The sequence below is a fragment of the Microcaecilia unicolor genome, chromosome 1 (assembly GCF_901765095.1).
Source record: "Microcaecilia unicolor chromosome 1, aMicUni1.1, whole genome shotgun sequence".
Classification (NCBI taxonomy): Eukaryota; Metazoa; Chordata; class Amphibia; order Gymnophiona; family Siphonopidae; genus Microcaecilia; species Microcaecilia unicolor.
The window spans coordinates 110,141,806-110,157,680 of NC_044031.1; the positions used below are offsets into that span (position 1 = coordinate 110,141,806).

General features: G+C 42.5%; 1 protein-coding gene across 2 annotated transcripts in view; it reads right to left on the minus strand.

Moving 5' to 3' along the window:
- The window catches only part of ARMC3 (armadillo repeat containing 3), a 194,910-nt gene extending 186,142 nt beyond the window's left edge, over nt 1-8,768 (minus strand). For both annotated transcript variants that reach the window (XM_030199322.1, XM_030199315.1), the window contains exon 1: nt 8,480-8,768. In XM_030199322.1, coding sequence (XP_030055182.1) covers nt 8,480-8,547 — 68 coding nt within the window. In that variant the 5' untranslated portion in view covers nt 8,548-8,768. The remainder of the gene's footprint in view (nt 1-8,479) is intronic.
- Nucleotides 8,769-15,875: the final 7,107 nt, after the last annotated feature.

Here is a 15,875-nt window from a genome sequence, read left to right on the forward strand (position 1 = left end):
TCTGTCCAGTTTATTCTCCTTGATCTAGGCCAATTTTTGTCTACCTGAGTGCAGTTCCTGAGTCCTAAGTGCTTCTCAACCTGTGCCTGGTCCAGTACAAGTACCCATGCCCAGAGTTTGGCCTCACTCTCAGCCCCATTAAGGAGCTATCGTAAAGGGTAATAACCTGACACTGGGTGGGGGTGAAAAGGAGGATGGATCAAGATGCAACATGATTGGAAATTTGAACACAGATGGCAAGAGAAGATAGAAAAGAAGATGAAGAAGGAACTATTTCTCTCTTCCTGCCAGTAAGAGGAAGAGAATGGTCTGGGGGGGGGGGGGGAAGAATGATGAGAGATGGAATTCGCAGAGGAGATTATGAGGGACGAACTTGGGTGACTAGAGGGTGAGAAAGGCTATTGACTTGGAAGACTGGAGGAGAATCAGCTCGAAGAATTGTGAGTTCTGTCTCCGTCCCCACCCCATCCCTGCAGGCCCTGCCTCCGTCCCCATGGGCTCTGTCCTCAATTGCAGAAGCCTCAAACAATTATGATTTTATGTTTAAATCTTTTTATTAAAGTATAAAAAGGAACAATATGCTGTGCAACTATTGTGTATAAATTACAAATAGAAAATAATAACAGCGAACAGCTATAATAACCCTCCTCACCACCACCCTCTACCCTTCTAACCCCAACAATAGCTGATTTCTACTACCCCAAGAAATCCTAATCTACACCCTAAAATGTCCAGGGGTATAAAATACAACCCATTCTGTATGCCCTAGAGGGGAGAAATAGGCCCTATGAAGCACTGTTATGATTTTTTTTTAATCTGTGGATGAAGAAGTCATCAACAATCTCAGGATTCAGTCTACCTCTCCTGTCTTCCACAGTCCTTCCTGCAATAGAAGATGTCTTTTTAGAAGGTGTGCTGGTAAGAGGATGTACAGGATCCCCCAAGCAAATTTTGCTAGATGTGGCCAGCATGTTTACTTGTTTTTCCAAAAAATCTAATATCGTTGTCTGCATCAAACAGTCCAGTTCATTAACAGGCTTCAAAGTAGAAAATGACATGGGGACAGAGTTTGTTCCTGTCCCCCGTGAGCTCTGCCCCCATTCCCGCCCAGTCCCTGTGGGATCTGTCCACGCCCCGTCCCCGTGTCATTCTCTACAAGAGAGTGAATAATAGAGACTATTGCTGGGAAAGTCATGACAGAAAGGACTAAGTAGAATAGAAATTTGAGAGGACAGCAGGTATGCGAGTGGCAAGGAAAAAGGACAAGTACCACCACAGTCAACTAGGTGGTTGACTAGCGCACCAAAATTTGGAGGGGGAAGCGGGGTGGCAAAAAGTGTTGCACTGGAATTTTCAGTAATAGAATTGCAAGAGGACCCTCTGAGTTGAGCAGTGTAGCTAGTGAAAACCCCCCAAGCCCCATCAGTTGACAAACCACAGAACACACTGCCAGTAGCCTGAGCTAGGACCATAAGTATGTTCAAAATTTGTGAGCTGGCTCTTAAAACCAATGAACTCGCGCACTGCAGGATCAACAACAGAAATTGCACACCATGATTGCATATTCTTTTGGTGCCAGCACAGAGCAGTGGAACGTACTATCAAAGGATTCCATTGCTCAGTTGACCAGAGGAAGGATTTTGGGGGGGGGGGGGGGGGGGGTTCAAACTTATTTGAATACAATAAATCAAAATGAATCATACAAGCATTCAACACTAACTCTTGTTTTTTTAATTGTGAGCCTGCAGGAACAGAAAAATACATACTACAGCTGAAAGTGCATCATTTCAATAGCTTTCAGGTTTACAGGCATCTTCTATATTTAGGTACAGTACGTATTTTTTCACAATAAAAAAAAAAAATAAGATAAAGAGTTAAGTGGGATTTGAACCTGGGTCCCCTGGTTTAAAGGTCCACTGAACTAAAAACTAGCTGGCCGATATTCAGCCGGTGGAAGTTAGCATTTTTTTTAAACGCTTATCATCGGCAGCTACATTAGCCCCCAGTCCCCTTTCAAAGTCCCCTCCTTCCCTTCCCCCAGCCTGCTGAAATTAGGATGACCCCTCTCCCTCCCTCCTTCCCATCCCCTCTGAAAGGTGCAACCCCCCCCCCCCCCCCCCACACACACACACACCTTACGGTACAGGTAGCCTCCCCCCTTCCCAGCCCTACCTTATGTTCCCCTGGTGCTCCGTGGGGTCATTGGGGGCCGAAGCAAAGGCCACTCACTCCTGCCCCTTGTGGTCACTAAAGAAAATGGCTGCCACAACCTCTCATGGCAGCTCATGGTACTTATAGTACCACAAAGAAGCCTCAAGAGGTCGCGGTTGTCATTTTTCTTAGCAGCTGCAAGGGACAGGAGTGAGTGTCTTCTGCTCCTGCCACCAATGACCCCGTGGACCACCAGGGCCATAAGGTAGGCCTGGGAGGTGCAACCTCCCATCACACACGCGGTATAGGTAGGCACACCCCACCCCCGGAGGAAGGGGGGGGTCATATTCATTGCAGTGGGCTGAGAGCTTTAAAAAAAAGAAAAAAAAGTTACACAGGTGCTGGACAATATTCAGTGCTGGCATCCGCATAGCTAAGCGGCCTAATTTAGGACACCATGCTGGTGTGACCAATGCCATATCTGGATGGCCTCTTGACACGGAAGGCGTGATCCGGTGCCCCCCAGCTTGTTGGTATAATACATTGCAACCTGGCTCTCTGTTTGAAAGAGTACAATTTGGTGAGATAGCCAATCTCTGAAACCCTTACAGCATTCCAGATCACATGGAGTTCCAGAAGATTGATCTTAAGACCTGTTTCCTAGACTGACCAGGCTCCTTGAGTATGAAGCCCATCCACATGATCTCCCCAACCTAGGAGAGATGCATCCGTTATCAGAACCTTTGGAGGCTCAAGAATTTGGAAAGGGAGTCCCAGAATCAAATTGGATCGAATGGTCCACCATCACAGAGAGTGAACAAGGTCTGGGAACACTTGGTTGACATTTTCTAGACTTCCCATGGTTTGGCACCACTGGGAGGCTAGGGTCCATTGGGCTGATCTCATGTGAAGACGTGTTATGGGCATCAAACTGTGGAAGCCATGTGGCCTGGCAAACCTCAACATCTGCTGAGCTGTGACCTGCTTATGAGGTTAAGGTTCTTCAGCTTGGAAAACAGACGGCTGAGGGGGGGGGGGGGGGGATATGATAGAAGTCTACAAAATAGTGGTGTAGAACAGGTAATGTAAAATGAAATTTCACTCTTTCATAAAGAGACTTAGGGGACACTAAAAGAAGTACCAGGGTACTACTTTTAAAATGAACAGGAGGAAATATATTTTTCCCTCAAAGAGGGAAGCTCTGGAACTCATTTGCCAGAGGATGTGGTATCTGCAGTTAGTATATTTGGGTTTTAAAAAGATTTTGACAAATTCCTGGAGGTAAAATCCATAGTCTGCTATTGAGACAGACATGGGGAAAGCCACTCCTTGTCCCTAGGATCCGTAGCATGAATCTTGCTACTATTTGGGATTCTTTCAGGTACTTGTGTCCTGAATTAGCCATTGCTGGAAGTAGGACAGTAAGCTAGATGAACCATTGGTGTGAACCATTATGGCTAGTTTTATGTTTTTAACATGAGCACCCGCAAACCAGGAAGATGTAGAGAATACACATATTTGTATTTCTTAAAGATTCTCCTATCTTTCTGCAAAAGTTAGAACATAAGAATAGCCATACTGGGTCAGACCAAGGGTCCATCTAGCCTAGCATCACAAGTACCTGGCAGAAACCCAATTAGTATTAATATTTCATATTACTAATCCTGTGGCTTCCCCCATGTCCATCTCAATAACAGACTAAAGACTTTTCCGCCAGGAACTCATCCAAACCTACGCTAACTGCCATTATGACATCCTCTGGCAAAAAGCTACAGAGTACCTAGTCTTTTGAGTGAGAAAAATATTTCCTCCTATTTGTTTTTATTTTATTTTTTGTTACATTTGTACTCCGTGCTTTCCCACTCATGGCAGGCTCAATGTGGCTTACATATTGTATACAGGTACTTATTTGTACCTGGGGCAATGGAGGGTTAAGTGACTTGCCCAGAGTCACAAGGAGCTGCCTGTGCCTGAAGTGGGAATCAAACTCAGTTCCTCAGTTCCCCAGGACCAAAGTCCACCACCCTAACCACTAGGCCACTCCTCTGTAATTTCATTGAGTGTCCCCTGGTTTTTGTCTTTTTTGAAAGTGAAAAGTTGATTCACGTCTACCCATTCTATACCATCCAAGAGTCTGTAGACCTCAATCATACCCTCCCCCCTCCCGTCCCGTCTCTTTTCCAAGCTGAAAAGCCCTAATCTCTTTGGCCTTTTCTCATATGAGAGGAGTTCCAACCCCTTTATCATTTTGGTCACTTTTCTTTGAACCTTTTCTATTTCCACTATATCTCTTTTGAGATACAGCAAGCAGAATTGAATGCAATATTCAAGGTGAGGTCATACCACAGAGAAATACAGAGGCATTACAGTATTTTTGGTCTTATTTTGAACCCCTTTCCTAATATTTCCTAGCATAATGTTTGGGGGGTTTTGGCTGACGCCGCTCACTGGGCAGAAGATTAATGTAGTCTACAATGACACCTAAATCCTTTTCTTGAATGCTGTCTCCTAAGGTAACTATGATTCGGATAATTCTTCCCAATGTGCATGGCTTTGAATTTGTCCACATTAAATTTCATCTGCCATTTGGATACCCAGTTTTCCAGTTTCCTAAGGTCCTCCTGCAAATTTTCAGAATCCACATGTGTCATGACAACTTTGAATAGTTCTGTGTCATCTGTAAATTTAATCACCTCACTCACCATTCCAATTTCCAGATCATTTATAAATATGTTAACTAGCAATGTCTCAGGATACAGCCCTTCAGCACTCCACTATTCTCCATTGAGAAAAATGGCCCATTGAACTCTACCCTCTGTTTTCTGTCCAATAATCAATTCCTAATCCACAGAAGGACATTGCCTCCTATCCCATCCCATGACTTTTTAATTTTCTCAGGAGTCTCATAAGGAACTTTGTCAAAAGCTTTCTGAAAATCAAGGCTGGCTACTGAAGTTTTACCACTGCACTTCATTTGCCAGCCTGTCACTGGTCCCTTAGGGTGAGAACTAGTTCCAAAAATGTAATAATATCAGATCTAACCTTTTGTTCTCCCCATCACCACCTTTGAAAATGCTTGCTATGTACACTTCATAGTGCTTCCTTACAGCACATTTGTATACTTTTCATGTTTTTGCTATCACTAACATTTCTTCTGCTATTTTCAAACTTCACTTACATAAAGAGTGCACAGTCCTAATTTAATTTTAACACCTGATCCAACCTAATTCATCACTGTAAAGGCACCTCTGGTATGCTACACTTTCTCTCCATTACATTGTTTGGCCTTTACCTAGTCTGTTTACAATCTTCCTTTGTTCACAGCATTGTTTCCATGAGAACCAAGGAAGACAACACACACAGCTACAGGCCAACAGTTGGCTACTTGCATTTACAAACATGCAAACATAACCTGGAGGATTTAAAGTCAACAATAGGTGCTGAATACAAAAATGTTATTTTCTAACAGTGGCTACACAGGGGTTGTTTTTTTTTTTAACAGGTTATTTGATGTTTGCCTTTTTTTAATCAAATGAAAAAATAACCTTGGATCAGCCTGCTGGATGATTCTTTGCAGTTACTGACTACATTCGTTGACTAAATGTTAGCTTTTATAGAATTACAGCTAAAGAGTGACCCTCTAGCAATCTAACACTACTGTGATAATCTATATTTCCATCAGTAATTAGCAATACACAATGTTACACAGATCACTCCCTTGTGCAGCAAAAGGATTAACATAGTTGCTTTTCTCCCCCCCACCCCCCAAAAAATATATCCTATATAATAAAAAGCACCTCCAACGTTCTGAAGCTGACTCCGTGGCAGTGTGTAGGGTTCGTAAGTCTGTCATTCAGCATTTCATTGGCTCTCACTGTCCGCAACGTCACAAGAACGAGGAACCAATGAACGCCCAACCCGCCTGCCCGGACAGTCATTGCCACACAACACAAACCCATGGTGGCGATTCTCCTCTCACTCCTGCCCCCCCCCCTCCAGGCACCCACCGATTCTCTGTCGCTCCTCTGAAAGCCCTGCCCATCTGTAGCCTTCCCTTCCAGTTCGTTCCCTCAGAGTCCTGCCCTCGCGGAAAGCGGAAATGACGTCAGAAGGCGGGACTCACAGTTTGATTTAAGTAGTGCCTTTGATTCGATGGATCATACTCTCATTATGTTTATTGGACTTTTTTGGTCTCTTAGGTCCTGTCTCATGTTGGATCAAAGGTTTTCTAGATCATTTAGGGTGAAAATGTGTGGGATGTTGGAGCCCCAGAGAGCTACTTGTGGGGTACCTCAGGGCTCCCATTGTCCCCTACGCTGTTTAACATTATGATGCAACCATTAGCAAAAAGTCTAGAGAACTTGAACATCCAATCCTTTATATATGCAGATGATATTACTATGGTATTGCCTTTTACTACTGGTAATGCAGGACACGAATCTGCTCTGTGTAGTTAAGATTTAGTCAATTCATGGGTTTCTGCATATAAACTGAAGCTCAATAAAAAGGTTTTATGGATAGGTCCATCACTACCTTGAGTGATATGATGTTACAAGTTCATAATTTTCAGATGAAACTGGATGTTTCTTCCAGAATTCTAGGAATTGAGGTGGATAGTCAACTACCTTTAGGTACCCCAGGTTCATAATGTGGTAAGAGATTCTTTTCTGTAACCAAAGAAATTAAGAACTATTTGGAAATATTTTAATCTGTTTTTAGATTGTTGGTTCAGGTTTTGATACTTTCAAAACTGGACTATTGCAACTCTATTTATATTGGTTGCACAAAGTTGCTTAAGTGTAAATTACAAGTACAGAATGCAGTGGCAAGAACTATTTTTGCAGTAGACAAATGTGATCATATTACCCCTTTGTTATTCCATCTGCATTGGCTTCCAATAGAAGCAAGATTTTAATTTAATGTATCAGTTTTGACTTATCAAACAAACATTGTATGGATCTACCCCTGCTTATTTTGGTGTTCATCTTTTTAAAATTATTTTATTCCTAGATCTACTAGAAATCAATTTTCATTAAAGTTTGCATCATTTCCCCATGTAAAGGCAAAGAGGATTTTTCAATCCACTATTCCTTGTCAGGTGGCAGGTTTTAGAATTCTCTTAAGAATGAGCTGTTACCTTCAGTTTAGGAAAGCCCTTAAAACATTTCTTTTTAATAAATGTTATTAATTTGTGGTAACTAAGGTTTTTTTCGGGGGGGGGGGGGGAGGGAAAGTATTGTATTCTCTGGTTTTTAAACATTGTAATTCCTGATGTCTGCTCAGGTTTTGTCTGTTGTTACCAGCAGAAAACTTTGTGGTGTTTTACGGGTTATAAGATTATAATAATAATAAGAGGTCAGAGTACTGCAGCGCCGGGACTCGGGGACTGGGCATCACCGCATAACAAGAACTTCAGTGCTGGTTTGCAGAGTCCGGGAAAACCTCCAGGATCCACAGCCAACACTAATCCGCGCACCAGATGCTGTGCAACCTGGGATCCCTTACTACTGTCGGTGCAAGGAACCGGCAGATAAGAAAAAAACACTTCAACACCGCTGGGACTCGGGCCTGGAGGATACCGAAAGTCGCAGAAGGCGTTCATAACAACAAATAACTCCTTTTTTTACAGGTTGTACTCAAAGGATTCGTGAAATCCGCGTTGTAGCTTCTTCCCCAGAACATCATCAATGCTAGTGTCATAACGCATTATCAACAAACGACCTGATCAAACATATCGCATCTTTTAACTAAATATGCTTCCACCACTATACTTTCAACCCTCAAAACCCCCAGGGCTCCATCGCCTCCCCCCCCCCCCCCCCCTTCTGGTAAATCCACCAAACGAATCCCACTTTTGACCCCTCCGTCACAAACGGCCTATTGTTGACACCACATTGTTCGGCACCCTGACCCCAGCAACCTAATGTTGCAGCTCCTCTCGAATGTTGCAAGTTTCTTCTACTCCTCCTCCGCCCCCTTCACTCAGTCTCTATCGCTCTGCTGCTATCCGTCACCCTCCACCTGCTGCTGAGCTGCTAATTCAATTCATAACAACAAGGACACGCATTCGGCTGCCCTCGCAGTCTCACAGCGAGCACCACTCCTCAGATGTATTAAGAGACTGAGCTCCCTTCCCCGTGGTCCAACATCTCTTCCTCTTGTTCCCAAATGTCCTCGGTCTAGCATGTCTCTCCCCCCGCGATCCAAAACATCTCTCTTAACCCCTCACCCCGCGATCCAGCAAATCTCTCAACTCCCCACCCCCACCCCCCGCGATCCAGTACATCTCCTTTAACAACCCCCCCCCCCCCCCCGGTCAAGCTCATACCTGGAGTTGCACACCAACAACCCCCCAGATTTCTTTCTCCGGTTCCCGGTCTTCGTCCCGGTCCCCATCCCTCTCTCTTGCACGAAACAGGAAGTAGCGTCAAAGGAGGACGGACACTGGAGGAAAAAAAAAAGCTGCGGGGCCTCTCGAAGGCAAGTTGGAGTTGCAGGTGGACCAGCAGGGGAACGGGATTTGCGGTGACCCCCCCAATCTAATCTTCATGACATGCAAGGAGCGCCAGTTGGCCAAGTGATGTCGTTGGTTCGTACTTGTGTCAAGGTGAGCCTTGGCTTCATACAAGGAGGTTAGATTGAGAACAGGAGATGGGATGAGGCTATCTAGCCCATTATATGGGTTGAAGCCAGTAGGCGGACTCACAAGTACACCCAAACCAATAGCAAACGCTATTGAAAGCAATAGTAAAAGATTATTAGACATAATGGACCGCCTGTGCTGGTCCATCTGTAAAAAGTCAAAAGTTGTTCCAGTTGGATAGGCAGTGCCTTAAAAGGCGGAGGACATTAAAAAAAAAAAATATATATATATATATATATATAGTTTTTTTTTACTTATTTGACAGCTTCCCATATGTAGACATAAATATCATGAAATCAAAACTGAGTATCACTAAAACAACTTTAAAATTATTGTAGCTGGTGGAAAACAGCACTAATAAAGACGTATTTTGTGCTTATTTTTTCTACACTGTTCTATGCAATACAGTAATACATGGCCAAATTTCTGTGAGGATATCCTGTGCTCTGATGGGTTCATCTTAACTGTTGTTGTAATCTGCCTTGGGAAGCCTGGCATGTAAAGATTGGAAGTAAAATTAAACTCTCCTTTCATTGGGTCACATGGAATCACGTCTTCATCTGTTTTGTACAGGTGGATTATTCTGGTTTTGAGCATGTTTCTGGGACAAGTGGTTTTCATAAGTCAAAATAATAAAAATAAATATTTGCTTTCATGCAGATCTCTCATTTGTTTAAACATAATTAAATGGGCTATAAGCCCCTAATGCAGTCTATTGGTTTACTATGTCCTTGTGATGACTTATACTGTGACAAAACTGGAAATACAGTGAGACAGAATAATAAAATTCAGTAACATCCAAAACTTATTCATTACATTTGGGTAATAACTGAGAAAATGCTGTTGAAAACTGGCATGAAGAAGAAATAAATATATATAACAGAACTGGAAAACGGCACATTTAGACTGACTCTGGACGTCTGCATGAAGGTAGCTCTGTTCTTTCTTTTAAATAATAGTAATAATATTAAGTGCATTTTTATAATATACCACTGCATTCCATAAAACAAAAGGAGCAAGTTCCCACAAACCATCTTTCTCTTTTGATCTAGGCACAGGGTAAAAAAAAAGGATTTTAAATGCTCTCACTTTTCAACCTAATTCATGTTTAATGTGGGATATAACTGTCATAAATAAGTAAATAAATAGATAGATAGAAACTGTGAAAGTTGAGCACCTTATTCTCATAACAGACAACATGATGTCTGTTTTAATTTCCCTTTACCGGGAGAAAAAAAATCTCTGCACGAATATAACACATGCTAGGGTGTCCCTATAACCTGCCCGTCCAAATGACACACATTACGATTTATAACAAATTATTACTCTAACTATGAAAAGTTACTCCGTTATTATTCTTCCTCTGTGTACATCTGTATGCTGCACAAGCTGGCATGTTTCATTAAATAAAAATGCTACCAACAATAAAGAATGACAACGTGGATGCAGCAGCTCATAGATTTGTTTGCTTTGTTTTGAGTGTACACAGAACAACGGCTGCGTGAGAAAGGGGAAACTTAGACAAGCCTAAGTGGCTTCAACTTTTTGATGTCATGCCGTCCCTTGTTCTTAATCAAACCTTCTTGGCTGCATACCCAGGCAGAGAGCAAGAGGGGCTGCGCTGAATTATTGAAGCGAAGGACTTGTACATAGTTTGCTACCAAAGTGGTAAGTGTTAAATAATAAGTGCATAAGTAGTGCCATACTGGGACAGAACAAAAGTCCATCAAGCCCAGCATCCTGTTTCCAACAGTGGCCAATCCAGGTCACAAATACCTGGCAAGATTCCAAAAAAGTACAAAACATTTTATGCTGCTTATCCCAGAAATAAGCAGTGGATTTTCCCCAAGTCCATTTTAATAATGGTCAATGGACGTTTCCTTTAGGAAGCCGTCAAAACCTTTTTAAACCCTGCTAAGCATACCGCCTTTACCACATTCTCTGGCTACGAATTCCAGAGTTTAATTACACGTTGAGTGAAGAGACATTTTCGCCAATTCGTTTTAACTGTATTACTTTGTAGCTTCATCGCGTGCCCCCTAGTCCTAGTATTTTTGGAAAGAGTAAACAGACGCTCCACGTCTACCCGTTCCACTCTGCTCATAAGGTACCTGGAGGTTTTTTGTTTTTTTTTAAATTAGATTTTCTCTTTAACATCAGCAAGATTCGCCCCTTCCTCTCTGAGCACACCACCTGAACTCTTGTCCACTCTCTCATTACCTCTCGCCTTGATTACTGCAACCTACTCCTCACTGGCCTCCCACTTAGCCATCTATCCCCCCTTCAATCCGTGCAGAACTCTGCTGCATGTCTTATATTCCGCCTGGACCGATATGATCATATCACCCCTCTCAAGTCACTTCACTGGCTTCCGATCAGGTACCGCATACAGTTCAAGCTTCTCCTTCTAACCTACAAATGCACTCAGTCCACAGCCCCTCATTACCTCTCTACCCTCATCTCCCCTTACGTTCCCACCTGAAACCTCCGCTCACAGGACAAATCCCTCCTCTCAGTACCCTTCTCCACCACCGCCAACTCCAGGCTCCGCCCTTTCTGCCTCGCCTCACCCTAAGCTTGGAATAAACTTCCTGAGCCCATTCGCCAAGCCCCCTCCCTGCCCATCTTCAAATCTTTGCTCAAAGCCCACCGCTTCAATGTCACCTTCGGCACCTAACCCTTATGCCTCTATTCAGGAAATCTAGACTGCCCCAATTTGACTGCCCTATTTGACTGACTGTACACTTGTCCTTTAGATTGTAAGCTCCTTGAGCAGGGACTGTCCTTCTCTGTTAAACTGTACACCGCTGCGTAACCTTAGTACCGCTTTAGAAATGTTAAGTAGTAGTAGTAGATGCTGGATTGGGGCTGGGGATTTGGCTTTGGGATACAGAAGGAGAGATACCAATTGGGGACAGAGGAGGAGGTCAATGCTCATAGTCAATCACTAATGCAAAAGCCCATAATGCAACAGTACAGAAAAATAGCTAAGCAATGCTCAAAAGAAATCTTATTCAAATGATATGTGCGGTTAATTGGCACTAACAAACTAAAAGCAAGGGGAGGATCGTACCTGGCATATGCGCACAAAGAGTTTGCAGTAAGTGTGGCTCTTATGCACACGCCTAAATAAACCCAGAAGTGCAAACGCAAATCTGTGCTGTTCACCTGCGCTTTTAAATATGAGTCAAAAATTGTTTGCACTTTAAATTTTTGAAAGGCTCATATTTAAGTGCAGAAAAAAAAAAACAAGCACCAAGGCGTGCTTTCACTTTTGGTTTTGATTGGGCATGTGCTCATGCTTGGTTCTGATTAGCAGTGCTCAGACTTGCATGGGCTTCCTTCCGCTTGCAAAAGAAGATGAAAAATTGACAAGAAATCTTTTACACTGCCCCTGACCTGGCAGTAAAATTTTAACATTATTGTCATTATTTCCTTCTGTGCATTATAGCAATTTCATTTGTGCATTGAGAAGGAATACTGACCTCATAACATCCATTTAAATACATTTGTGGCAATATTTAGTGTACACGTTAACACCCGCGCTCGAGCCCTTTGAGCATTTTGGGCACAATTTGGGCACTAACTGCTGTGGATTCTGGCTGCTTCATTAACATTTTCATTTTCAAAGCATAGAGGTCGTTGAGAATTTCCCTTATTCAGAGAAATTGTTCTACTCTGTCTCCTGTTAGGCTCTCTCCCAGGGGCGTAGCCAGACAATAGATTTTGGGTGGGCCTGGGCAAGAAGTGGGTGGGCACCAAGTGTCCCCCCCCCACCACCACCACAAAAATATGTCAGCTGGCAGGAAAATGCTTCTTTCCACTTTGGGAGTCTGAAGCAGGCATGCACTGAAAACTGAGCATGCGCAGGTGCCAGTATCATGGAGGGTAGCATTTTCCTTGCCATCAGGGGGAATTCTTCAGGAGGACGTTATAATGCCTTTACATCGGTCAATGGTGTGACCGCACCTCGAATATTGTGTTCAATTCTGGTCACCGCATCTCAAAAAAGATATAGTGGAATTAGAAAAGGTACAGAGAAAGGCCACAAAAATGATAAAGGGGATGGGATGACTTCCCTATGAGGAAAGGCTGAAGCATCTAGGGCTCTTCAGCTTGGAGAAGAGATGGCTGAGGGGACATAAGATAGAGGTCTATAAAATAATGAGTGGAGTGGAACGGGTAGATGTGAATCGTTTGTTTACTCTTTCCAAAAATACTAGGACTAGGGGGCATGCGATGAAGCTACAAAGTAGTACATTTAGTGCAAATCAGAGAAAATATTTCTTCACTCAATGTGTAATTAAACTCTGGAATTCATTGCCACAGAATGTGGTAAAGGTGGTTAGCTTAGCGGGGTTTAAAAAAGGTCTGGATAGCTTCCTAAAGGAAAAGTCCATAAACCATTATTAAATTGACTTGGGGAAAATCCACTGCTATTTCTGGGATAAACTGCATAAAATGTATTGAACATTTTGGGGATCTTGCCAGGTATTTGTGACCTGGATTGGCCACTGTTGGAAACAGGATACTGGGCTTGATGGACCTTTGGTCTGTCCCAGTGTGGCAATACTTATGTACTTAAAGAAAGTTGCACATGAGATCAGGAAGGTGCTTGAATAGTATCTCAGCTAGGGTAGGAGTGGATAAACATTTCTGTTACAGTATGCGCAGCTGGTGTCACTCCTCATGTGTGTGAAAGCAAGTTAATTACTTCTTCCATTAAAGACCTGGTTGAAGAGCCATGCTTTCACCTGCTTCCTGAAGTAGGGATAATCTTGTGTTAAGTGACGCCTTTCAGGGAGTGCTTTCCAGAGAGTTGGGGCTACTCCGGAGAAGGCTCGCTGGCGGGTATCACGCTGTATGATGTCCTTTGGAGAGGGTGTCATTAGAGATACTACTTGGGAGGACTTTATTGACTTTGGAGGTGTGTAGAGGGAGATCCTGTTTTTAAGTACTCTGGGCCTTTTTCTTTATGGAGCTTGAAGGTCAGACATATCTCCCTGTTTACTAAGCCGCGTGGCAATGCTGACACAGCCCATTCACTTTGAATGGACTGTGTCAGCATTAGCACTTGGCTTAGTAAACAGGGGATAGAGTTTTACATTTTAGCATAACACGTATGTTAATGAAGTACAAAAATGCAAAACTGATCATTACGTATTAGCACATAGAAAAATGAAATGCACTAAAATGCAGAAAAGTGACAAAAGATCCGTTAATGCCAAAATCTTAATTACACCTCAGTGAAGTGTAGTTAAGTTTATGTTCAAGCATTAGAGTTAATTTGCAAACATTAATAGCTTGGACACAGATTTCATTTGCATGCCATTAAGATGGGTCTTCAATGCAAACTAATTAACACAGGTGATACAAACACTTTATAGTATATTAGCCCCTTAGTGAGTTTAAAAAAACAGTTTTAAACTGTAAAATGAACAGTTTTGAGCTATCAGTATTTAACACTGAAAAAAAATAGACAGTTATACTATTTATTCAGATCGGCTTAGCTATCTCCAAGCTCTGTGGATCTGAAGTTTCTAACCTTTGTGAGATCCACTGTCATCGTCATTACATTATAAGCAAGTGGAGGAGGTCTGCAATTTGATGTTTTTTTAGGACTGTAGTAGAAGTAGCTTTAATTATTATCGTGTATTGCAGATTTATAATATATTATGGTTAGGAAATTTAAAAGTATGTTCTTTCTAACCTGGAAGACATCTTAATCTAATTCTGCTATGGAAGGAGTCGCAGTCTGACACGTAGGAGTCAGTTCTTGAATTATCTGTAAAGGAGATGAGTAAAAACGTTTTAGGAGCTCTATTGTACAATGCTGCTTCTGTATTTGGTACATTTACTACACTTTCCTCCTATTACTCAAATTAGTAATTCGAGTTAGCTGAAAATTCTGAAGACTTTATATAGCAGTGAACCTTTAGAGTCACTGAGGGGGTATTTGTGACTGTGACTAGTTAGAGTTCAGTTAACCTGTATTGTTCTCTCATTGTCCTCTAATACATAAGTGCATAAGTACATAAGCACTGCCACGCTGGGAAAAGACCAAAGGTCCATCAAGCCCAGCACTCCATCTCCGACAGCGGCCAATCCAGGCCCCAAGAACCTGGCAAAATCCCAAAATTTAATAACGATCAATGAACTTTTCCTTCAGGAATCTGTCCAGACCCCCTTTAAACTCAGCAAGGCCAGCTGTCGTCACTACCTTCTCCGGCAATGAGTTCCAGAGTCAAACCACGCGCTGAGTAAAGAAAAACTTTCTCCAATTTGTTTTAAACCTACCACATTCTAATTTCATCTTGTGTCCCCTAGTTCTATTATTGTTAGAAAGCGTAAACAAACGCTTCACATCTGTCCGCTGTACCCCACTCAAAATTTTGTAGACCTCTATCATATCACAGTATTCAACAGTAAGTTAAACCACTTCACCATTCACCAGGAGAAGAGTTAATGGGGGAAGTTATCTATATGGGCTACTACTGTGATGACATGTTATTCTGCTGTTAACCCAGGATAACTAGACGTCTCCTTGCATAAAATGTTGATAACTTTTCCCCTTAAACACTTACCGGTAGATTATTCAGGCCACAGTGGTGAGCAACTTACAAGCCACTTCCAGCTATGGGCTGACTTAACCCTGGATATTCAGTTCCAGGACATGCGTGACTCTTGCCATTGAATATACAAGTATGACTGCCAACCCAGAACGTAACCGGGCACTGGCTGATATTCAGACTGGTGCCTTGTTATCTCACTTCATAAAGTTAGGACAGCCTTTTTTCTGTCTTAACGTTATGCGGTACTTAGCCAGTTAGTAGACTGAAAATCACCATTAACTGGCTAAGTTTCCACTCTGCCCTCACTTCACCCATGGAATACCAACAAACTACCCAGTTAAATGCTGCTGAATATCCCCAGATAGCCCTGCACAAGCCATTTAAATCGCTTTGAATATCGACTCCTTAGTTTCCAAATGTTCTTTAATACAAACAAATAGGCACTTACTGCATAAAGATATAGTTGAACCAGAGGGGTTATGCCCAGACAGAATGAGTCTGTCTGAATT